A 25,440-nucleotide genomic window follows, 5' to 3' on the forward strand; every position below is an offset into this window, starting at 1 on the left:
ATGTTCTTTAACACATTCTTACCATGACTGCTTTGCCTAGAGTATTTTTAATGAATTCGTTTGTAAGATTTGATACTACACATGTGACAGTCTTCTAAAATAACTTATGTTTTATTAGAAAGTATACTTATTAGCCTGTGGGGAAAAAAGACCAATATGGTTCAGGTTTTGAAGTGAAAAAAAATCCTGAAACTACTGATTCACTTGGTAGGTTAGGTGGGTTATGTGTAGGATGAAGCACACCACATATACCAACGTGCTGGTGGCTTTTAATGCTGGGTTATTACTAGACAAAAGTAATCACTAGATGGTTTATTTACAGTACAAGCCAGATCTCTACCCAACTGTTAGCAACAAAAATGCTTCATTTGATGCCAAGAGACTTTCAAAAGTTTTGTGCCCGAATTCAGGACTTTTAAAAAAAATATTGAGGGCATTTCTGAATAGCAAGTATTTTTAATATCTATACAGAAAAATATCTATTCTGTGGAGTGCTATGGGTGAATATCAAGATTTGCCAAAGAGAACGTTGGGAAGTGAAGGAGGAGGGAATTAATCATATTTTAAAATAAGAGATGGCGATAAAGGGATCAACATCTAAAACAAACATTAATTCGTGGCAAGTCTGCCTTTTACTTCACTCTATTTGTCCCAATGCTCTTTGAAGTTAATGAGTGATTCTTGTATAAACTATTTATCATATTTATAACATCTTATCAGTTTTTGTTTCAATTCAAGATATTCATATCTTCATGCTATCAATAATGATACTAAAATACTGGAAAATTAGTAATAGCAAAACTTTACCTTGTTACAGTCACATACCTATTCTTCATTGCAATATGTCTTGAAAAATTGGAATCACATGAAATGCATTTCACAAGTCTGAAAAAGTGAGATAAGAGTACCTTGATGCTCCGTCAGTTTGTGCATGAATCTTTCAGACTGAAGTTCTCATGGATGTTAATATGTTACAGCTGAGGATCTCTGTGGTGAGCTGAAAGTGCTGCTTGTTCTGTGTTTTGAGGGAATCTAACCCACCCAACACTGTGCACTTCTTTCTTTCAGGGAATAATATACTGGATTTGGGAACATCTACAGGAACATGTGTATCTTCTTCTGTACAAGTTTGTTGCAAGTGTATAAGATTTTGGTAAACTGATTAAATAATATCTCTCTTGAGAAAATAGTGCATTAACATTTTCCTTTAGAGAATAAAAAAGGCCAAGCTGAAGGACTTTGAAGGACATTTTCAGCTCATTTGGCAGCTCTCTCAAAAATCTTCTGTGATGTGGTGCATGCAGCTTTTTTTCAAAATGTGCAATCACACTCTGATTGAAAACTGGGACATTTATTCTGAAAACACAGTCTGCTATTGAAAGAGGGAAAACTTTTTTTTTTTAATACTCAACTTTTAGCAGTTTTACAGTGACTTTATAGCATCTGTTTCTTCATGAATCTGTTAATTTACTCTGGTGCTAAATTAGTATACTTCTTCAGTAAGGCAACAATTCTGTGCTTCATGACTCAAAAGATACACCTGTGGATGTGAGACTTAGTCAGCTGTAATTTCACAGTTTCCAGTCTACTTGGTAAACTAGTATAGGTATACCTATACTGGTGTACAGTTAGCAAGTTATTTTTAACAGCCCAATTCTGATAGTATTCAAAACCACCATAGGTTTTTTTTTTTGTTGTTGTTGGATTAATTTGGAAATTCGGTAACAAAATTGCACATTGTATGATTATCGCTTCAGTTTTAAGAAGTGTTTATTTTGAGGTTTTGGACACAATGTAGAGCATGGGGCTGGCAGTGCTGACTCTGTCTGTGCATCCTCTTTCCTTCCTTTCTCCCAACAACATTAAAAAATGCAATTTTATTTTCAGGTCTTTATCATGGTTATTAGGATATTAACTCTATTGACTGAACCTGCTTCTCATCAGCTTCCATGGTAAAATGTTGGAAAAATTACTTTTCAGCCTTGGTGTGCCTACTGCTGAAACTACAATGCTGGGAAATTCAGAAAAATAGTCAGTGTTTTGTCTCCATTTCCCCATAGATAACATGGTAGAAAAAAATTGTGTATCTATAGTTAAAAAATGCTTGCAAATAAGCTTGAAATTACTTGCTTTTTGACTTTGTGCTTTATTCAGTACTTCCATGATGCAGCTTAAACAGCAGCTTTCATGAGATATTACTACATTAGTTATTTAGTTTGTCTACTTATAAGAGGAAGAAATTTATAAGCAAAATTGCTTTTTCTGAGATTAGACCTTAAAGATAATAAGGCAGAAGGTTTGACATTTAATATGAATGTTTTTATGTGAATAGAAAATAAAACCTCCAGCACAATCTTTGAATTATAATGCTTATTTTAATCACAGCAAAGAAAAACTGATGTAGACCAGGTGTGTAATCTGGTTTTCTGCAAGATGCCCAGCCTTTTAGATCAATACAATTTAACTAATTGGTTTAAACTATACTTATGATGTATTTCTAAAGTATTTCCTTAAACAAAATTGGTAGCTGTACAAACTCATTTGAAAATGGATGCTATAGCATCTTTATGGTGAGATGAAGAATACTGATGCTATTCAAATGCCGGCAGCTTACTTAAATTCCACAAAACTTTCAAAAGTTTTGCTTGTAAAGCAATGTTAATGCTTGGTTCCTCAAGCACAAGAGATCTGTTGCATTCTAAGTGTGTGAACCATGTGTGTGTATGTACAAAAATAATATTTTTCTATCCAAATTGCTGTCCTGCCTTTCTGTTGCAACAAAGTATTTTCTTTAATGTCTCTGCCTTGAGCAGCTATTTGCTCTCTTGATGCTCTTTGGGTTATTTAATAAATTTCCTTGCAACATCTCATCATACATTAACAAGTGGTCACCACTAATGTGACTGCAGCAATATTGAATAGGCAAAATGAAATGTAGAGTCCACGATACTATGTTAAAAACAAATAATATAGAGACATGTTTTGAAACAAGTCAGTCTGATTTTCTGTCTCTTTTTACCTGGCTATAGAAAGTCAGATTAGGAGGCAAGTTGTAACTGTGTCTTTTGGATGGTGTGTTTTGTGTTGTTACGTGTGTTTAAAACACATATTTCCATCAAAAGAGAGCAGTTTACTGCATGTTGAAATTGTTTCTACTTAAGCAAAAATGAAATAGGACAATTTTATTTTGTAATAGGAGATGTGTGAATTGAATTCACTGAAAGCCACGTAATCAGGTTACTCTAGCTTTAACAAGTTACCACATGTCAACTGAGCGTCTGTGTGAGCTCCTAGCCCATGGCATATGCGCTGTCATTTGATTTAACTCTCTTTCACTCTGGACTAGATGAAATCACGTTGCCTTGCATGTGCTGCAGTTGGAGCGTTCACGCAGTTCGGCTGCTCGGCCAATGTGCAGTAGCGTGTGTGTGTGTGTGACTGTTTAGTTACTTTTGTGCAAGTCAGCCTTGCTGGTATGGGAGTTTGGTGACAACTGCTCCAGTTAATGGGGTTTTCATTTTTATGTGTGCAACTTGCCTGGAAGTGCCCTATTGTAGGCAGTATTGTGCTCAACTGTGAACGTTTCCCTGGGGTTCTGGGCGTCAGAGCTAACCTTACAGAAAATGGCCTTTTGATAGACAGTAGCAGCTCCAGAAGGGCAAAAAGCATAAAAAGTTCAAGGAAGTGTTAATTTTGATGACTTTTTTAAAAGATGGCCTTATAAGGCAAAAAGTTAAGCATTCAGCTAAAATCCAAACCATTCTGAAGAATTCTGTTAGGCTATATAAGAAAAGATATCTTTATAAATATGATTAAAATCAATATCCTGCCCTGCCTTTCATGATCAAGCTACATGTGCCTCACCTCACACACAAGCAGATGTAAACATTAGACTATTTACTTTTTTTATACATTGTATTGTGTTTAAGCTAGCATCTAAATGGTTTTTACTCTTTAGAACCATACTTAATTAATCAGTAAATTATTCAAAATTGATTTTTATTCCCTGCTACTTGTAGCAAGTCACAGTAGGAAATTATTCTTATAGTCTATCTTTGGAGGTTCATCTACTCAAATTTGTATTGCATGGCAAAATATCTTTGATTTGTTTGTTTATTTTTAAGATTTGTTTTTTTCTTTCACTATGACGTTTGTGACCAATTCACAGACAAGATATTTACATTCACTTGATCGCATGGTTGTTTGCACTGTGAGGTCTTGGACAGATTGCTTAACCTGATCTGTAAAATAAGGTTACTAATGCATAATTTAAAGGAAATGTGAGGCACACTTTAATAGCACTTATAAAATGCTATGACATCTTCAGCTACTAGTGTAACATACTGTACGGTGTGTTTAAAAGTAGGGTAGCCACTTTAAGTTGAACCAATCACTATAGATAAATCCTAGGTAACCTTGCTGTCCAATCTACCACAGCTCCCCTTGTCACAGTCGGAGCTATGTCATTTGTATTCCACCACACTAAACTCTTATTGTGAAGTGTGGTATCGGAGATTTTGGTGGTCTACATTTGTGCTCAAAATAGTTCACTGCCAGCTTGGCAGCATTGTAGAGATGCTGATAAATAAGCACGGCGGGAAAATTGTGATACAGGAAATCTATTAGAAGGTTAGTCTTGTCACCCTTCACTGGGCTTTCACCATTATTTTGGACAGTAAGCAGAGTCCTTGAAGCCATGACAGAAGGTCACACTCTAAGCTACTGTCACATTCTTAATAAGCTGTATGCAAGGGGTTTCATGGGAGTAAGTGTATTCCTGCTAGCTGGGTATTTCACAATCCTATCGTGGGTTTTGGTCCAGTCAAGCTAGTAAGTTGGGTAATTGTTTATTTCCAGTGAAATTCAGAAATTCTAATTTGTCATAGAGGAAATGTATTGGAACATGTGTTTGGGGTTTTTTGTATGCTAAGTCAATCCAACTGGTTTGCTCAGTTCATAAATATATTTTAACTGTCAGTTCTGCAAAACTGAGCTCCAGCTTGAAAGTCAAGCTGTGTGCTATTTCTTCCCAAAGTTTTGGTAATAGTTTTGTGATATCCAAATTTTGCTTTTCTGTTACCTGTGTAACACTATTGTTGTCAATCTGCCTCTGATAGAGTTGCAGTAATGTTACTGAGAATATAACTTGACCAGCAGCACATTATCACTGTAATGGTGATTATGTCTGAGAGGAAAGTATGTTTTTGATTTTCGGAGCCCAGGAAGAGTTTTCAGTGTTGGTAGTGAAGAAAGAAAGCATATCTGTTTTTAAACTGAATGTGACTATGCTATCAATTTGGAGAAGAAAAAAGCAATGAGAAGTTTTACAGTCATCAACAACAACAAAAAATCTTTAAATTGGTGTTTCATGTGAACTTTTGAAAAATAAAGTATTTGAAATGGTTCTTGAACTGATTCTCACTAAAATCTATATGTAGTTTCAAAATCAGTATCTGACCAAGGCTTCTGTGACAGAGCGCAGTAAGTATGCTGATCTATATAGAATCTGGGAGAGTTGCACCACTTAGTGCTATTTGTGGTCAAAATAGCGTTTTATTATTGCATCTGTATTTTTATATCCCCAGATGCTGTGTTGCTTAGCAGTATCATTACAGAAAGATCTCGGATGTTCTGTACAAGTATCCTATGGTACTGATGGCATGGAAGTACTGCATCAAAGATTGTGAATGCCACTGAGTACCTGTTTTTCAGCTCTTGTTTTCTGCTTTTGCATGATAATCATCCTAAGGCAAGCTACAAAAGGATTCTTGACCCATTTTTTCAAATTCTGTAGAACAGTATCAGTGTCAGGGCCCTGAGGGTATTGACTGTGACCATTAAGGTCATGGACCCTTAATGACCCTGACCATTAGGGTCATGGAAAAGGTGATAAATGGTTGTCTATTTGTAAATCAAAAGCATACCTCTACTATTTCAACATGTAAAGGTGAATTTTCACAATCAAGTGCAACTTCAGAACATCTTGTCATGCTTCTTCCTTTTTTACATCTCTAAAATGAATTTAACATGACTTCCACAAATGAGTGGAAGGATTGAGCTCTCTTAGGTTTGTTAGATGAATAACCACTATTTGAGACTGTGATATACAGTGCCATAAGAGAAGTAAATTGGCTTGTGTAGTCAAACTCAATTTACTGCTTCATAGTTGGACCAAAAAAGGCAGTTACACATGGTGATGATTAGTACAGACCCCTGTGGTGGTCTTCATAGTGTTGAATGTTAACCATACCATATGATACATGGACAGTGTGAGTGCTATCAACATGAAATAATCTTTGGATAAAACTTGGATATAATTTTGGGCAAAAGGACTAAAATTCAAGTCTCTCTTTGTCCTTTTTCTGGTGAGTACTGTAACCAAAATTTAGGTTTTTTTCTTTTTTTTCCTAGCTTCCTTTCTTTAAATTATTCTTATGTCTTCAAAGTTCAATGGCCACAAAAAAAAAGGTTGAACATATTGACCACTCCTGTTTACCTTGCTGGATAACGTTTTCTCCTGTGATGAGACGTGGTCAAACAGAAAATTTCTCTTGGATCTTTTACACTTTAGGTTAATTCTATAACTTTCTGCTATCTTTTTTTTTTTCCCCACCCATTTTGGCTTACCGATGCCCCTAGTGCCAGGGCTATATACTGAGCAGGAAACCTCTAGGCACTTAGTGTTTTTTGAGAACTCCACTGCTCTGCAAAATGTTGAATCTGGCTACTGACCCTGAAAGCTTTTGATGTGGGAAAGTGTTGAGAGAGAAAAAGAGAACAGATGGAAACTGATAGACATCCTACTGCTGTCTCATTTTCTTGGGAAACCAGGCTAAAAATAAGCCAAAAACTTGGAGACTGATGCTTCATTGTAAGCGAGTGCCCAAACCCCTTGGCAGTTGTTCTCTTTCATGCAAGAAGCCTTTGGGTAGACTCAAAGACCTATGCTGTTGTGAACTGGAACATTAATGTAGGGAACCATTACTGTATTTCTGCTGTAAAATGTTAATCTGTTGTTTCAACTTAGGTGAATATATATTAAGATTGAAATACAGAGAAATACATTAGAGGCAACTGCAACAGGCGAGTGTTTGTGTGTAATAGCGTTGAGTACATACTAAGAGTTAGTTATGACTTTTAGTTGAGTCTTATGCATTCCATGAGCATGATATGCAATAGGATAACGTTCTGAGTTGGTGGCGTATTAGTTTCAGTCTTCCTTATTTTGGCAGTCCACTGTGGACCTGTTTGCTGACCTCAGTCTGCTGCACATAGATGGAAGGTATGGCTCAGAAATGAGGCTTGCGAAGGAATCAGTTTGTGTAGTCTAGAAAATCTACAATCAATCAATTAATGTTTGAGTACTGGTAATCTAAATAGTGTGATGTGATATCTTGCTGGAAAGACCAGGATGCAATTATTACACCTGTCATCTTTTTACTTTATTTGTTGTTCTTAACTTTCTTGATGTGAGAGAAACAGGAGCATACATGCTTGGTGCTTGTAGGCATAAGTAGGTGAATCTACCAGGGTGGAATGAGCTGTAGCGTGTTTTACCATGCATACTGCTAATGAAATGATGCAGGCGTTTCTCAGACTATCAACTGTGTGTGCCCAAAGCTTGAAAGTGCCTCCTCTGCAATCTAAATGTTGCTAATAATACTCACATCATATTATGATATATTAAGATTTTAAATTGTTTCCGTAATATTACTGTAAATTGTTCAACCCTGAATTCTTGAGCTTAAAATGCTCTGATGTTATTGTGTTTTAACTAGCTTTAGAAAACCAGTAAGGTTAAACTGAAAAAAATTACCTTTTTGTAGGAACAGGTGTAATGTTTTTCTTCAGACCTTAGATGAAGGGAGCTGTAAACATGCTTCTGAAATTATTCTTCTACCTAGAAGTTAAAAATAGAACTTAAAACTGACTCTAGTTCCATTGCTGTTACGGGAATTGGAGAAGAAATTAATTAAAGTGCTATGACCTGAGTCAAGCAGGGAGTCATATTTAGATGATCAGAGAAGCGTCTTCTAGCCTTAAAACCTAAAGATCTTAGAAAGTTGCATGTAACTTACATAAAGTGAAAATAAATAGCTGTGGTTTTATTTTTTTTTAGTCTTTGGAACTTACGTGAGATAATTAGAAATTATAGGAAAATAAGTGGCATTCCAGTGAGAATAATTTTTTTTTCAGTGGTTTGCCTAAGGGCTTTTGATACCAAAATAGTAATGAGACTCAAAGTACAAAGAAGGTTGATTTAATATTCCTTTAGGGAACTGTCCTGAAGAATATGTAACAATCTGCTTCAGACAAGACAATGTGAACCCAAAGACATTTTCGAAATACCACATTCTTCCAAGCATTCACATATAATTGCATGACTGCCCGTGACAATCGCATTCAATTGTTAAAGGAAATAGTTCTGGCTGCATCTTTGAACAGATGGGTAAAAATGGGGTGTTTATTAAGGCCAGAATAAATTGACTTGCTTTGAAGAGGTCAGCAGATTACAATAATCTTCGCTAGCCAAAACAGTCCATTAGATATTTGGAACTATATCAAATATGTTTTTTTTTAAAATCTGATCTTTTAGAACATTCAACTAACTTGTAAAGGCTATTCTCAAGCCGATGATATCTGTATTGGACATGAGATTTTCCTGCTTTGAAGATATCATTTAGGGATCATTGTTTCTAGCATAGACAACTAATTGTTCAAAGGTTGCAGCATTTTAAAAAGTGAAATTTAAAAATGAAGAACAAAGAGTGGAAGTCTTCCGTATGATTTTCTGTGGAATTTGTAGGATTAGTCATGCTTGACGCTTTTCTGTGCAGAATGTAAATAATGTTTAGCAGCTGTTTAGGAAAGAGAATTCATCTGAAGTTGAGAGTGTTTAATGAAACTTTGGTTTATTGCTGTTCACTATAAAGTACTTATTTTTTTCTGCTGCACTACATGTTATGCTATCTCCAGTCTGTAACACAATAATCTAGACTGCATCTTTGAAGTTCCTTTAAGGTTTAGGCTGTAAATGGATTCTAGAATTTAAAGTGGTAAATATTAGAAAAACATTCTATGTCATACACTTCCTGCATCTATTTACTGTCATTCTTTTTAAAATTAAGTATATTTCGTTTTTAAAAAGCATTCATTTTTACTTATATGCTCATTCTATTAATTTCTAAAGAAAAGTATAATCCTGCAATGGTTCTGTGCCTGTAACTTTCCATACTGATACTACAGTCTTAGACCCTTAGGAGTCTACCTACATTAAGGAGATTGAAGTCAAATTTAAGTTTGGCAATTTATGGAAGGATCTTTGTGTTTTTTTTCTGCATACATTCTCCATACAGTGTATACAGTATAGCAAACCCACAATTTTTATGTCACTGCACATTTATTCTGCCACAAGTTCCCAGAACAAAACAGCTAACTGATGCCACACATGGAAGGGCTGTTACCCAGGTGTCTAATCACTGTGGTGGAACAATGCAGTTCGAAGTGAAGTGTAGGAGCAGGGTATATGTATTTTGACATTAACTCTGACTTAATTGTGCATGTCATGGGCTGTGTATGTGCCTCGTTTTATCTTTCCTGCTGTCCTTTATTTTATTTTCCAGATAATATATGTTAGAAATATGGGTGATAGGGATGTTGTTGTGATCCAGTGTGTTTTAATAGCTTCCAACCAACTATTTTTTTTATGAATTTTCCTCTTCCTTATTAAATGTTCCCATTTTCACATTTTTTTGTCTATACCTCTAGTATATCACATTATAGAGTGATCAGATCAGAAATTTAATAATACTTGTATTGCAAATATACAAAGAAATGCTGTCCAGCTGTGCATGTATGTTCTTGCAAACTTCATAAAAAATACAGACAATGTAAGGTAATTTATGATCTGTGTGCTTTTTAGCTCTGAAGTAACTTTTAGAAATTAATTTAAACTGTTTTCTCCACTGAATTTGATTTTAATATTCCTTGTCATTAAAAAAACTTAAGGAAATATATTTTTAACTTATCAAAAAGACAGTGGGCAAAAGCATTTGATTATTTCAGACCTAAAAAATCATAGCAGGTTAGAACATTAGAGGTAGATCTGTTTCATCAGCCTGCCTTCCTTTTGTGAATCAATATAATGAGTGTTTATTTCCAAACTATATTCTAATTTGTATTTACATGCATTAAATTTAGATAGGTGTGTATGAAATATGAGCAATGCTGTTCTTAGTTGACAATTGCTTTCAGTTCTGTTTTGTTTGTCTAGCAGTAGAGCATTAATGTGTATTAGTGTATTTTCTTATACAGTAATAATTTTTTTTAAGGTTTTTTGAATGATTCAGTTACTAAATGCATTGTGGCTCTACGCTTGACTGTGACAGTGAAAGTCAGTACCTGCATGCCTGTGGGAAGCCATTCAGATAACTTCCAGTGTTCGGGGAAAGGACAATGTATCACCAGGCCAGATGAGGTAAGGTGAACTTATCAATACCTTTGTGAAGTGTGGAAATTCCGTGATAATATAAATGCAGGGTAAATTGTACTTGGTCCTCTGAGCGTGTGCATAGCTTGCTGCTGTGTAATAGGCTTCTAAAGCTCACAGATGTTAGTAAATAATAATAATGTATTTATTTGCTATTCCTAAAAATCAAAGACTTAAGATAGTAAGTGATATGAGATGCAAAGATTCATACCCTGCCCTGGCAATAAAAACAATTATTCAAATCAGATATAAGGTGATGTGTACTGCATCTTACTGTCACTATACAAGAATATTTATTTATGAGATGAGGAGCACGTGGTGGGCACTTGGGATTCCCAATCTCCAGACCAGTGTGTTCCAGTTTGTTAAATCTCAACCTTCTTTTGGTTTTAGGTCTGATGTTAATCTAGTATTTATCTCTCCATGTCTCAAAAGTTACTCACTCAGAAATCACGGATCAGTGCAATGGAATTGTCTGAGCATAATTATGAGAGGAAAGATGAGAGTAGTTTGGTAATGTTTGGAAGTTTTCCTGTATGGCGTTCTTCTTTCTATAATACTACATACAGAGGTTACAAAGGGGACAGCAATTCCACTGGCCACTGTGAATTTTTTGTGCAATCTAATAACATGAGAAAATAAGAACAAAATGTGTCAAATTTGCAGTCTGCTTTTACAAAACCAGACTGGCCTTCTGTGAATGAGATCCTGTAATCTCTGTTACCTCCTGTATGTGTTGATTTTATTTAATGGATTAAAAGTCATTTATAGCACAAATATGTGCAGTTAATCTTTGGTTTTATTAATATTCATTTGGGAGATAAAAGCAATAGTAACTGTTGAGTAAATATTAACAGCTGTGAGACTGCTGTGAGCACAGAAAATTTGGCATATTTAGGGAATCCACTGTTAGTTCATCTGCTACCATTTTCTGATTTAAATTCTCAATAAGCATGTTTGATAGAAAAATGACATTTTGAAATGTAACAGCAATAATTAAATTGCTACAGTAATCTATATGTGCATGGCAGTGTTGGCATCTGGAATAATTAAGTAACTTTTATTTCTCAGAAATTAAATTTGAAAATGCTTGAGGTAATGTGTGTACACAATTATTACAAGATGTGTTTAGAAGTAAGTGCTACTCTACCATACCAGCTTGCTGGTATCCAAATAAATTATTCATTCAGATACAGTGTCCTATTTCATAGTCCAGTTTAGTTTTTCTGCTTTATTATATTTAACATATTTATTTTATAATTTTATAAATTTATAATCTTGAATTTGATTTGTGTAAACAATATGTTCAAATTTACTGTATATAACAGCATATCAAAAAGTAATCTTTTTCTGTTTTTTGTCAAGAGTTAAAGCTTTTGATAAATCGTCTTATTTTCTGGTTTTTTCATGTTGGTTGTCCATTGTTATGACTCCAATTTCTTTCTCTTATTGCATGTCGTATGCCACAAAATAAAAATAAATTACTTCCTGTATCTATACAGAAGCATGAATGCTTTTCTGTATTAAGAAAAAATGCATATAAGGCCTTTAATAATTATCCATGCTTTATACATCTTTGAGACATGGCAAGTAAAATAAAATAATCTTTAAAAAGAAAAACAAAATTTCTTCATGACCAGAAAGAGGAGTTGTTATATCACTCAAAAAAAGAAATCAGTACCTGTACGTCCCCACTTGTAATCTTGACATTGAAAGTTTAATGTGTTAAAACTAGAATGGTTAGTGATAAATGACCCCCTCTCATGCACACGTAGTGTGTTGCTTTCCCTGGAAAATGAACAGGAAAAGTTTAGAATTTTTCATATCTTTCCACCTATTCTTTCTTTCAACCTAAGAGTAGTAACAGGAGAATTTACTAAGGTAGTGTTTTTGAGTTTACATGCACTAGGCTGTAGTTGAGCGACATCCCCGTGCCTGAAGCCGTGGGACATAGAAATCATGCTGAAACCTGTTTGTGAAGAGGCATCATGGTAGTCAGAGAACTGGAATTATCAGAAATCTGAATATCTCTTATCTCCAAATAAAATTTTAACTTCAGAAATATAATTACTTTTATTTTCACTGTAACAAACTGCTGAATTTTCTAGAACTTGAACTTGAACAAAGGAGGAATGTCCCCAGTGATCCTCATGAGTGCCATCAGACCTGTGCCAGGTAGCCTGCTGGGCTGGGGTAACTCTCTGAAACCTCAGATACTGTGTTTCCAAATGTAGCAATTTACATCCAACTTCCTACTCCAGGGAGAATAAAAATGTCATGTTGTTTGTCAATCCGTAGTGTTTTTTAAAATCTGTCAGTTTTCTTTACTCTTTAGCCTATTAGATCCACAATAGAGCTTCAGCCAGGAAACTGATTCAGGCCCAGCGAAGCAACATAGTTAAGAATAGAAGGTGCATGTTTCATTAAGCAGAATGTTTTTGCCATTGTTTAACTCATCTTATGTGAGATATGCCCTAAAATATCTTGATGATTTCCCTGACGATGAAGCAAACAACTGCCAAAATTACGTGCTTGACATGTACTAACCGTTGTGTTTCCCACAAGACGCATCTTCTGCACTTCTTTTTGAACTGAAACTTTAATTTTCTTTAGGTTTACAACATGTCCTTTGTGATTTGCTGTTTGTTTTTTATCTATAATTAATTCTGTTTTGCCCAATCTAGTCTTGCAGGATGCAAAACAACTTCTTAGAAGAAGGCATAAAAAGGCCTGATGCCATGAACAAGCTGAGAGCCCTGTTGGCTGCAGTCATTGCTTACAGTGCCAAGAAGATTAATGATCGTCTTTGTGTTTTTGTGTACTTCATAGTTTTATTCCAAACCAAGTTTAATGAAAAAAGACTGTAGTAACACATTTGCTTAAGGGGAAAGTTAACTATAATTAACAATCTGCAGTGGTATAAGTGAAGTGGAATACTGTTATCTATGGAGTACATAAAACTATAAACAAATGAATTCTGGTCTAACCTGGAAGTCTTGGCCAGTTTTTACTCATTCCTTACTGATACATAACTTAGCTTTTATTCAGGTAGATGCTTTTTATAGACTGTGGATGTGATATAGAAAGCTTTTAATGGCAGTGTCTTTTTCAATTATTGTTGCTTTTGAAAGGAACATAAAATTCCCCACTTTGAACAAAGCTCTGTGAAGTGGGGTAATGCTGAGTCAAAGTGATGCCTTTTCCTTCGTTTATATGAACCATGTACCTCTGCATTGCTGCCATGCTTGCCACTCTCCCATGATGGAAGTGGGAATGTTTCAGAAGGATAATACTGGTCTTGGCATCATTACAATGTAAACATCACTTTCACATTTATGTACTTAGCTTTAGGCCAGAATAAGTTGTCTTAAACCAGTTAGCTGTGAATGAAAGAGAAAAATCTTGGTATTAACGCAAAGAGATCTGCTTGGTGTGAATTTCTGATCCCTTGTAGGATTTTTAAAGTGAACTTTGGCCATCCATTGTATTTGGGAACCACAATTTTGATTACATATGGGGATAAAATGTTTTCTTTCACAGATTGCTCTGTTCTGTAACTTCAGCTCTCCCATATAAAATACGGAAGAGCTGACTGTGTAAATATGAAATTTTGCTGCTAGAATTAGAACCCTTGAGACTTGCACAAAAATAACTGGCCTCTGCCTGCACTGAGAAATAACATATTGAAGTGAATAGCAATGACTTCCGTGTCTCCCGTATGAGTTAGAAGCTTTGGGCTAATTATTAAAAAGCCTCATGTATACCTAAGGGCATGCTCTCCTGCATATGGGCTTCATTTCCTAAGTACAATATACTCCTAAGTATGAAATATGTAATGAACATACAGCAATGTTTTGCTTAAATATTATAGCAACTCACTGTGAGTTGTAATAAATACTGAAAGTCTTTCTCAGCAAGCGAGAGAGTAGATGTTCATTTTGTTCTGGTCATCTTAATAGCTTCTTTACTATAGTTTAAAAAAAAAAAAAAGAAAAAAGGGGAGTTTTTATGGTCTCCATAGTCTGAAATTTAAAATCTGATGAGCACATGATTACTCTGCTTACTTAAAATAGGGGAAAAATATATTCAAAATACATTTGTAATATGTTACTTACAGACATTTGGATTGGGTAATAGCAAATTATTTTAAAGAATTTATTTTATCGCCATCCAAATTGATACATGATAGATTTGCACTCCCATAGTCAAGTAAAATACACAGATGAACTGTCTATTGATAGGAGATTTTGTAATTCCTAGATAGCAACTTTAATACTAGCATTGTGGCAGTGTGTAGTGTTTTTTTTTTTTTTTACTTAGCTGTCCTCAAACATGCTAGTACATGTCATCTATTCAGGAAAAAAAAAAGTATCATTGGGGAAAAGTGAAGATGACATGCCTAATAAAAATGATGACACCTAATCTTTTCTACAGCATAACTTGTCTGCATCTCAGGACTGTTATCTGTCACTAGATGTTTCGGTTTGAAATGTTACAATGCTTCTCTTTTGCTGCTTTCAAAACCCATTTTGTTAACTACCTTTTATGGTAAATTGATGTCTATATTATACTTTCAGAGAGATATCAATATTATCTGATTTTTTTTAACTTCCTTTTTCATTAATATTGTTGAGGCAATGACTGATTTTTGCATTGTTTAAATATGTTAATACTTACATTATACAGTAATCAGCTTCCATTGCTTCAAAATGAGACTTTAGTGCAGGCAGAGTCATACTGTTTGTGTCTGTGTGAACATTAGACATTCCCTTCCTCTCCGATGAATGGTGATGTGCTTTGCATCTTACTCTCAAATCTAGCATAAAACAACCATGAACCTGAGCCTACCTAACAAACATGGTACCTCTCTTCTGGCAGGGTTAAATTTGATGCAATGTTATATTTCTTGGATCTCTTGCTTAGGAATGTGTTTAGCGCAAGATAGACGTAGATAAGCTTGTTCTCATTTTCAGTGCATACGCAAGGGCCAGAAACATAATTAAATAAGATCAGGACTCTGATCTTTTCAAACAGGACACAGAATCTAGGTACAGTGCCTATATCTTTCCCCATGCTCTATTCATGTCCATTGTAAGAAAAAATGCCATTTTTTTCCTAGTATGGTATCTCACTTTGTTCATCCAGAACAGATGAGCTACTGAGACAGGCAGCAACCTTGATTTTGTGTTAAGTCTAAACTCAGCACTCCATTCCAGGAACAATAACAAACACTTTAAGTCAATAACATAACTTAGCATCAGTAAGAGTTAGAACAGCTGTGAAGGATGCTGTAGACAACATGTTTATGTGCACTCTTTGCCTGGGTCCTGATCCTATATGTGCACAATGGTACTGCATGGCTCAGATTATAAGAGATGTTGAGGCCAACACTAACTTTGAACCACTGGTCACTGTTGTCTTTAGGGACCAAAGTGATACCTCTGCTGCTGTGTTTTCCACCAATGCTATATGGAAATGTGGAAATACTTACTGTGTATTTAGTTAATTGTTTAATTCTTAAAAGTGATTATCTGTTTCACTCTGTTTTCCACTGTCCTGGGCAGCTCATATGAATTATCTTCAAAGTACGTTGTTGTGCTATGTGATTATAGTAATTTTTAACTGTGTTTTTCTTGCCTGTCTTTCCTTTCTGTTGAACTACAGCCTTTGTTAGAAATCTGTCATTGCTAGTGTGTCAGATATCAAGAGCTGTTTTGTGAAGAGGCTTGGGCACATATCAGAATATGCATAGACCGCACACTTAGCAGGAACTTCTGGCACTCCAGATAAATAACATACCCATCATTCTGAGTTTTGCAGATGTATAGTATTAATCCTTGCTTAAAATCTACCAGGGTAATATTTGTAAGGAAGAATAAAATCTGGGTTTTACTGAGTAAAGTTTTTTATTTGTGTGAAGGTGATTATTTTCTTTTCTACTTAGGTCACAGCTGTTTATTCATATGAAGCAAATGCAAGTAAAAATAGAAGATAAAACACCAACCCCATCAATTTGTTTCTAGTTCCATGCACATTTTGTACTTTGCATTACAATGTTTGTGCATGGGACAGCTGTGTTCCAGCCCTAATGATCTGGCTTTGAAATGTTTGAGAGTGAGTGATGTTGCCATCTAGTGTTTAATGAACAAAGAAAGTAAGATATTTAATTATACGTATACTACACGAGAAAGCTTTCCTTGCTTCCATTGTTTGAGACTTCCCTGGAAATCTTAGCGATCTAAAGACTTTTTAAAAATCTAATCTTAATTATTTTATTACTAACAAAGATGTGACATCTCATGCCTTCTATAGGTATTTACAATCTTTAATGGGTATAGTGCTCTTGATCTTTTTATTAAGCAGTGAGGTTTGGAGAAAGTAACAAATATGTTTAGAAGAAGACCAATTTTAACAAAATTGAAGAGGTGTGTCACTACTGAAGTATCACTGAAGTGAGCCTCTGGAACCCCAGCCCTGCCCTGCATATAAAGGGTGCATTTGTGTAGTAGGATTTCATTGCAATAAATCTGCACATTACTTATTCTGACAATTATTTGAGTACATAAATGTACTCAATCTGGAATGGAAGTAAAGAAGTATAGTGATTTAGACGTTATGGATCTGATCCCAGCCTCCTCGTCTAGATGAAATTCCCTGACATAATTAAAAAATTTAGCTGAAGAATTGGTGCAGGTTTAGTATTTCAGGGAGTAACTTTATGTAGTTTATGTATTAATGGCAGCTACTCTTGTGAATAGAAAAACAACAAAAAATTTTTTTCAGTAGAGTAGTCAATGAAAACATGATCTTTGAAAATTCGTTGTGAAATGCATATCCTGTTTGTTTTCAGGCAACTTTTTTCTGCGACTGTGAGGGTGATTATCAGGGTTCCCTGTGTGAAGAGTTTGATGCTTGTCAGAGCCAGCCCTGTCAGAACAATGCAACCTGCACCGATGTAGCACAGAAACATGATGGGAACAATTTCACCTGCAGCTGCCCGGCTGGTAGGTTTTGTATTACGCTTTGAATAATGCATTTTTGTTACAACATTCAGTGCATATCTTTTGCAGAGTAGTGAACTGTGCAACTTCTAGGGACTAAGAAAAAGGGAAAATACAACTACAACATAAGGGCAATTTTTAAAAAGCTGTGGAAGATTATTCACCTGTGAACAACGGCATTGAAAGTACACATCCAAAGTGTAACCTAATGAGTGAATTATTAATAACTAATAGAACATTACCTACCAATAAGAGATGACCAAAATTTAGTTTATATCAGCTTTTTCTTAATCTGTTTTTTTCTTTTCAATATAGATTTTAAGTATACATTATAAATAACCTTTCAATAAACATCTTTTCATTGTAACTAGTAAATTATTTTCTTCAGTTGCACCAATCAAATGGAAGAAAATTCTCTCCACACTGTGCAGTTGTTGGATTGTTTCTCTGAATTAACTTAAATTTTGAAAACCAGTTAAAAATTCACAAACTAAACTGAGTAATTTGTGGGTTTGATTAATGAAAAAGTGTCTGAGTTCTCTGAGTTATTTTAAGAAAATGTGCCTTAAAAATTTGATCAAATGAATATAGACAATTGAAATTAAACTAAATACGATGGTCATATGCTGGAGGGTAAATTAAAGATACATGCTGATGGAAAAAACCTTACTAAATGTCTGTTATAGAAATCTGCTATCTCAACTTTACATTTCTGAAACCAACTCATTTATTGTAATAGAACAGTTACTTAAATATATAATTTCTAAAATTATTTTAAAAGTTGGCTAAGATTAGGGTTAGTAGCAGGTAATTTATTTTGCTTCCTACAAACATTTTACTCTACACTTTTATTTCTGTAATACTGTTCAGTTGATATTAGAGAGAAAGGGAACTTATCTGAGCATAAAAAAAAGAGAAAATAAAAAAAGGAAGGTGCTTCCATAATAGGCCCTATGATCTGCAGAGTATGAAAGCTTTATCATAAAAAGCGGATGGAGAAATGAATTATTTGGTCAGGTTTCTGGGGGCTGTGTCTAAGTGGTTATTGACTAGCTGTAATACTGGGTGGGTATTCTGAGCATTAAATATATATGAAAGGTACATGTAGCAATACTTCCGTTATTGTGCCCCAAAGGAAGATCATGGAGTGGGTGCCCTGATATTCCCTTAAAGACCATAACATTCTTATTCTTTACCCTAATGCATGTCAACACAGACTAGGGAAACTTCTAGCTGCACCAAATTATGCGTAAGTACCAGCCTGAAAAACGACTAAGCCAGAAGCAGGTGGATGCAAGTGATACTTTAATGTGTCCACCATGTACTTCCCTCTGCACTGTTTAGTGAACTTTGCAGTTCAGAAAATGAGCAATGGCACATCGTTAAGGCCCCTTCATTCTCTCCAAAGGCCAGGATGCTTCCTTTTAATTATACTTTTTCTGCCTCTAGGACTTCCACTTTTTCTCTCTTTGCTTACAGTTACTATAGTGAATGTGCAGGAAGAAAGGGATTTATATTTGTATTTTTATATGATGACCAGGATTTATACTGCTCTGAAAATAAGATGCGATATTATTATGCAAATGTACTAAATTCTATTTCATAAATTTGCCAAAGGATCAACTGTCACTTTAACAAGATATGTAAATACAGTTGAATAATGATTTAAATATGGGAAGAGTAAGATAAGAGTGGAAAAAACTTCAAATGTTTGAACAATCCCTAACATTACTGCCATGTTGAATATGGTTAATTCAGAATTCTTTTGGATTTTGACAAGTAGTTTCCAATTACAAAAGAAGAAATTTATTTGTTATGTTTGTCTTGTTTGCTTTTATGGAGATAGCTGTCTTGGAAATTGTTACAGCAAGTGCTATTAGACTAAATTCCTTTTTTCAAATTCCCTACCTCAGAAGAAGTACAAGAATGAGTCTAAAAAGACCTGCCCAAATTTCATTAAATCTAAATTTTTATTGGAATGTAATTTTAATATAAAATATTTTTCAAATACTTCAAAATACTTGGTTTTAGTTGTTTCAAAAAAGCTTTAGGGGGAACATTAATAATAATTCTGCTATGCTTATTGTAAAGCCTGAGTGTTTCCACTAGGAAAACTTAATGATTTTGCAGGTGTAAAGCTAAGTTTTGCAGAGTAACATAAATATATATCACACTTATGTACAAGACTCCAAAGGTATAACTGCTGTTATTAAGCTTAGATCAAGTCTGTGGTGGTTCCTGCTTATATTGGGAAGTTTCAAATTAATAGTACCTTGATAAAGCAAATGTGCCTCGGCAGGATCTCCAATAGCATCTGCTCCCTTATCTTGCCAGGCACAGAAGTGAGACTGACTGGCCTGTAGTTCCCTGGTTCTTCCTTTTTTCCTTTCTTAAAAATGGGGGTTATATTTCCCCTTTTCCCGTCAGCAGAAACTTCCCCGGACTGCCATAGTTTCTCAGATATGATGGGTAGTGGCTTAGCAACTATGTCTGCCAGTTCCCTCAGGACCCGCAGCTGCATCTCGTTGGGTCCCATGGACTTGTGCACCTTCAGGTTCCTTAGGTGGTAAATAAAAATTAGAAAGGGGAATGTGTGGTATTTGTTAAGGAATTTAAGTCTGTAGTGTTTAATCATTTAGATTGTATTTTGTAAGTTTGTTCATTTTTTGGGGGGATGTGTTATGGACATCAGACATATGGAACAAAGCAAACTTATGGTCAAATAGTACGGTACACACAATCTGTTGCTTGTGAATTTATGGGAGCTTATTTGGAAGAGTTTGCAACAGTGCTGAGCAGTTCTTCACAGCTCCCACTTAAAATAAACACTTTTTGAAGCCTAGAAGTAGGAGCAAATGACAGTCATTCAGCATATGCACAAATATTTCATAATGTCAAGTCTTGTTTAAAATCTTGCTAAAGATTATTGGCTTGAGATTCATGATGTGTTTGAAAACCATTAAAAAATTACTTTTTTTTGGGTTATATGGGTGCTGATGAGGACCCAGCACCAACCTCCATTATACTAGTGCTGTCAGAATATTGCTGCTGGTAAAATACAGTTGGTATTATCTCTGGATTTCCACTATTTATGTTTCTTCAGTGAAGTATCATTTCTAATTAAAAATCTCATTTTATAAGAAATTAGAAGACTGTCCTGGATTCTATTTCTTACTTTGGTTAATTTTATTAAAGAAAACTAATGGTACTCTTTGAATGACCTATTAATACATTGAGTGTTAAAACCTCATTTTTGTAATATTTTCTGAATGTTGTCTGCTTGTTTTTTAGGTTACACTGGAGAGCTGTGCCAGTCAGAGATTGATCATTGCATGCAGCAGCCATGCCAAAATGGAGGTACCTGCTCATCCAGCATCAATGGATTCAGTTGTCAGTGCCCAGAAGGTAAACAGCAAAGTCCTATCTCATACCTCACACAATTGGTGTTTTGCGGGGTTTATTTAGTCTAAATTTTCAGTTACATTTAAATATATATTTAAATATTTTTTAAATTGTGCCTTAGGCCATAATTCTAAGCAGAAAAAAAAATCCAGATGAGAAATACTTGTATAATCAGCAATAGCATATAAAGTATGGTAGGGGCTTAGTGTTTCAGTATATATATGGTGCAGGAATGTTCTCTCATTCTCTGGCACCTCTACAGTAGAAGTGAGGCTCCAGCGCTGTGAAAAACATCAATCTGAGGAGACTTAGTGTGTGGTCTGTTTTTTGTACTGTCCAGCAAATGTGTGAGAAAAGATGCCTCACATGTAGTATTCACATATTTCTGCATATGGGTCAGGTGGCTAAAATGTATGTAGAAGCAATAATTCAAAACTAAAGGAATTATTTCATTCCCCCAAAGTTTTAATTCATTCTCCTTTCTGTTTGGATTTATTCCTTTCTTTACAGGAAAGTTTTTCAGTGATTCTTGTTGATAAACACTGTAAATGTAACTATGTGAAATGAGGACACTGCAGCGTAAATTGTATGCTTTCATAAGAATTTGTTGACTGGAATGGCAGATGCCTAAATTGCTCATAGAAAAAATATCAGGAGTGAAAGCTCTCAATTATGAAGTCTTCTATTATTTATAATGAAGTTTAGAACCTTGAACTAAGTATACTTCTCTTCTTACTTGATCTGTGGATGTTGTTTCTATTCTGCCGGCACCTTATGCTTGCTCTATAGGCTCTTTGATAACTGCTTTGGTAATATATACTTGCTTAACAATGAAAATTATTTGTAATTCCTTTAGATTGACTCCTTCTTTTTCTAGAGCGTTATGCTTTAGTGAGTGACCCACTTAAGAGCTGAGGTGAAACACAAACACTGACATCTTAACAGCAGTGTAGGTGTTGCATTTGGAAGAATTTTGAAAATTGTTTGCTTTGTAACTAGTACCAAAATTCAGTGAGGAAATTATTAGTTGTTAGAATTGGCCAATAATTTACTTGCATTTTTCTTTGGAAATCTCTTCAAGGATCTTTAAGCATGCTTTACAGGAAATAATCTTTCCATAATAAATGCTTGGAAAATAGGTACTGGGATTTTTTTTTTTTTAATAACTGCCATATTTGTTTTTGTGTGTGGCACACCTTCATTACTTGCTCCCGATGACTTATTAATGAATATGCTGACCATCTCTCAACTTCTCTCCTACCGCCGTTTGAGACGCTGGCCGTGGGACAGGGTCACTGGTGGGCTGTGGTCCCTAGATGGCCAGATCACCCATCCTCTGCTGTGCCTGTGCTGTGGTGCTGCGGCTGGGATGAAGTGCTTGTAGCACAGCTCTTCAGTGCCCTGCTAAAAGGCGTTTATGCCTTTGTTGCTGTGCAGGGCTGTGGCTGCTCTCCTGCTCAGGGAGCTCGTGCCAGTGGCAATTAGCCTCTGAGCAGGAGGGGCGCAGGCTGCCAGCTCCGCCTGGCCCATGGGCCCTGGCATGGCCGCAGGCAGCAATGCTGCTTTGGCAAGTGCACCAGCTGGCTGTGTCAAGGGCCCCGCGCCATGCCCCGTGCCATGTGGGACACCTGGAGCACAGGAGAGGAAAACCTTCCCTTCATGTCCTTCCTGAGCTGTTCTCCCCAAAGAGCGTGATGGAGCGGTTATCTGATGTGCCAGCGCTTGATGTGTAGCGTTCTTATTGACAGCAGCTTTTCTGTTGTAGGTTACTTGCGCTTCTCTTTTCTCAGCATTACCTGTGTTTGGCTATCTCTGTGTTATGCCACTTGCTCCTACAACCTTGTTGCCTGCTTTGTTTCTTGAATATTCATCTTCTGCTCCTTTCTTTGCCACTGATTCATATTTGTGTTTGAGAAGTTTCCAATTGTTTCTGTTGTGCGCTCTGCTCTAAGTAGGCCTATTTTGGCATTATCATTGTACTGTCTTAGTATTTGGCCTTTATGCTCTGATCTTTTTCCTTCTGGGCACATTGGTACTGTTTTCTCAGTATTCTGGTATTTTTGTTTGTTGGCATTTCTGTTGTTATTATGTGTTACAAACCTGTGCTCCTTTTCTGCTTGGAGTCTTGAGATTTTGTATGGTTTCTGGATTTTCTTTAAAGATACAATGTGCTTTTTGACCCTTCCAGAGGAAAGAAAAAAATTACAATTATTTAGCAACTTCAAGAAGTACCTCTCTGCTCATAGACTTTGTTGACAGGCAAACATGCTTTTTGGGTTACCTCTCTGAAACTTTCTGTGCAGACTTACCACTTCTAGTCTTCCAGTATCATTTCCATGTTTCTAAGAACAGCTGTGTTATAGAGTGAAGATAGAATTTGGGGAAGAGCTGTTACTCTGATTGCTTATTTATGTGTCTTACATGCTCAGATGGTATAAATGTTTTCAAAAAGCACTGGGGCAGCACAAAAAAAAAAGATTTACCAAAATACATGTACAACTCTTGTTAAAATCAGTTTTTGTATGTTGACCTGTGTTGTTTCCAATGTAGAAAAAGCCTTTAGAGGGGATAGAAAGTTTCAGGAATCACTTTCTGGACTACCCAGGGTTATTTCCCTTAGAAAGAATAGTCTTGTACGTGCCATGTCTGATTCTCAGTCCCTGGGACGGGAGAAAGTAATTCTTAGGTTTGCAGGAACAAATGCCATCTTGTGTGCGTGGTTGCTTTTCTTGAGCAAGCCTATGGTAACTCAGCAGCAGCCCAAAGGTTCTTCCTGACTCCCTAATAATTACCTTTGTTTCCGAATGAATGCTTCTCATGAAGTTACATAGCTGTGCTTCCCACTCATGTCCTCACCGTAAAGAGGGAAGGTGGCTGGTGCAAAGTGACACAGTCTGTCTTCAAGGGCCAGTGCTAGTGCTCTGGGGCAGCTTAATGGGCGTATTAGTTCATAAAGTGTTGCTTTTCTGTCTGGTTCTGGAAGATCTACTAATATCAATGAGCTCAGGAATTCAGTTATTTTGTGGAGGGAAAGAAAGCTTTTGTTGACACACTGGAGGGAAGGGATGCCATCCAGAGGGACGTAGATAGACTTGAGAGGTGGGCCCATGCAAAGCTCATGAAGTTCAACAAAATGAAATGCAAGACCCTGCACGTGGGTCGAGGCAATCCCAAGCACAAATACTGGCTGGGTGGAGAATGGCTTGAGAGCAGCTATGAGGAGAAGGATTTGGGGGAGTGCTGGTAAATGAGAAGCTCAGCATGACCTGGCAATGTGCGCTCGCAGCCCAGAAAGCCAACCGTGTCCTAGGCTGCATCAAAAAAAGCGTGACCAGCAGGTTACAGGATGTGATTCTCCCCCTCTACTGTGCTCTCGTGAGACCCCAGCTGGAGTACTGCATCCAGCTCTGGGGCGCCCAACGTAAGAGGGACATGGACCTGTTGGGGCAAGTCCAGAGGAGGGCGACAAAGATGATCAGAGGGCTGGAGCACCTCCCATACGAGGACAGGCTGCGAGAGTCGGGGTTCTTTAGCCTGGAGGAGAGAAGGATTTTTCACTGTGAGGGTGGTGAGGCACTGGCACAGGTTGCCCAGAGAAGCTGTGGATGCCCCATCCCTGGAGATGTTCAAGGCCAGGCTGGATGAGGCTTTGAGCACCCTGGGCTAGTGGAGGGTGCCCCTGCCCATGGCAGGGGGGGTGGAACTGGATGTAAGGTCCCTTTCTAACCTAAACCATTCCATGATTCTAAAAGGGTTGATTTAACAAAATTCATTGTCTAAATTTACTAATGACTGCCTTTCCCATGATTCTTCTTTCTTCTTTTGAGGTATTATCCTCTCATAGAGGCATATTTTGAAGGCTTTAGTTTGGGATTTGAAGAGATTTGGTTATTTTTGTAAATACAACGAAGGATAGTTAATTGAAAATTGCAGATGCAATGACTTGCAGATTTGCTATTTTTAGCATGTCCTCAAAATTTCCATTAAAAAAACCCTATGAAAACCCCATGATAGGTTTCTAATTTAAGTGTGTCTTGCTCTGCTGCTATTCTCCTGCTGTGCTTATAGTAATTGCTTGTTGAGAAGAGGCCTTTCTTTCTGTAGCACTAATTCAGCACAGTGGGGGAAAGGTAGCCAAGCAGCTTATATATATGTAAAAACTAGGAAGACTGGAGATCTAATGTGGTTAGGCAAAAAAGGGTAAGAGAGATGGCAAGTATCACAAAAAAGAATGAAGAATGATCTTGATATTGTGCATTTCTTTTACAAAGGAGATCTGTGTTTCATGAAAGAAGTGTGTTGATAACTTACAGGTGTGATTTGAGGCACTGAAAAAGCAGCCTAGATCAGATATGAACGTTTCCTGATTATTTAGACAATTTTGCCGTCTTAGGAGTCCTTTAGTAAAGAAAATTTCTTCATGCTTCAGATTCCATTTTATGTCATGCATTGTAGATTTTAATTCCCAAAATATGTCAGAAAATAAACTGCTATCACCTGTACTAAGGAGAGAATTGCATGTTATACTCAAATTTATGGTGAAGAAGC

General features: G+C 36.2%; 1 protein-coding gene across 1 annotated transcript in view; it reads left to right on the top strand.

Moving 5' to 3' along the window:
• Nucleotides 1-25,440, top strand: part of DNER (delta/notch-like EGF repeat containing) — a gene marked incomplete at its 5' end in the record, with an annotated part of 78,028 nt that overhangs the window by 17,915 nt on the left and 34,673 nt on the right. Inside the window, 3 exons of the mRNA XM_010072914.1 lie at nt 10,332-10,477; nt 17,340-17,493; nt 20,782-20,895. Coding sequence (XP_010071216.1) covers nt 10,332-10,477; nt 17,340-17,493; nt 20,782-20,895 — 414 coding nt within the window. The remainder of the gene's footprint in view (nt 1-10,331; nt 10,478-17,339; nt 17,494-20,781; nt 20,896-25,440) is intronic.

The sequence above is a fragment of the Pterocles gutturalis genome, unplaced genomic scaffold (genome assembly GCF_000699245.1).
Source record: "Pterocles gutturalis isolate BGI_N339 unplaced genomic scaffold, ASM69924v1 scaffold37612, whole genome shotgun sequence".
In the NCBI taxonomy this organism is placed as follows: domain Eukaryota; kingdom Metazoa; phylum Chordata; class Aves; order Pterocliformes; family Pteroclidae; genus Pterocles; species Pterocles gutturalis.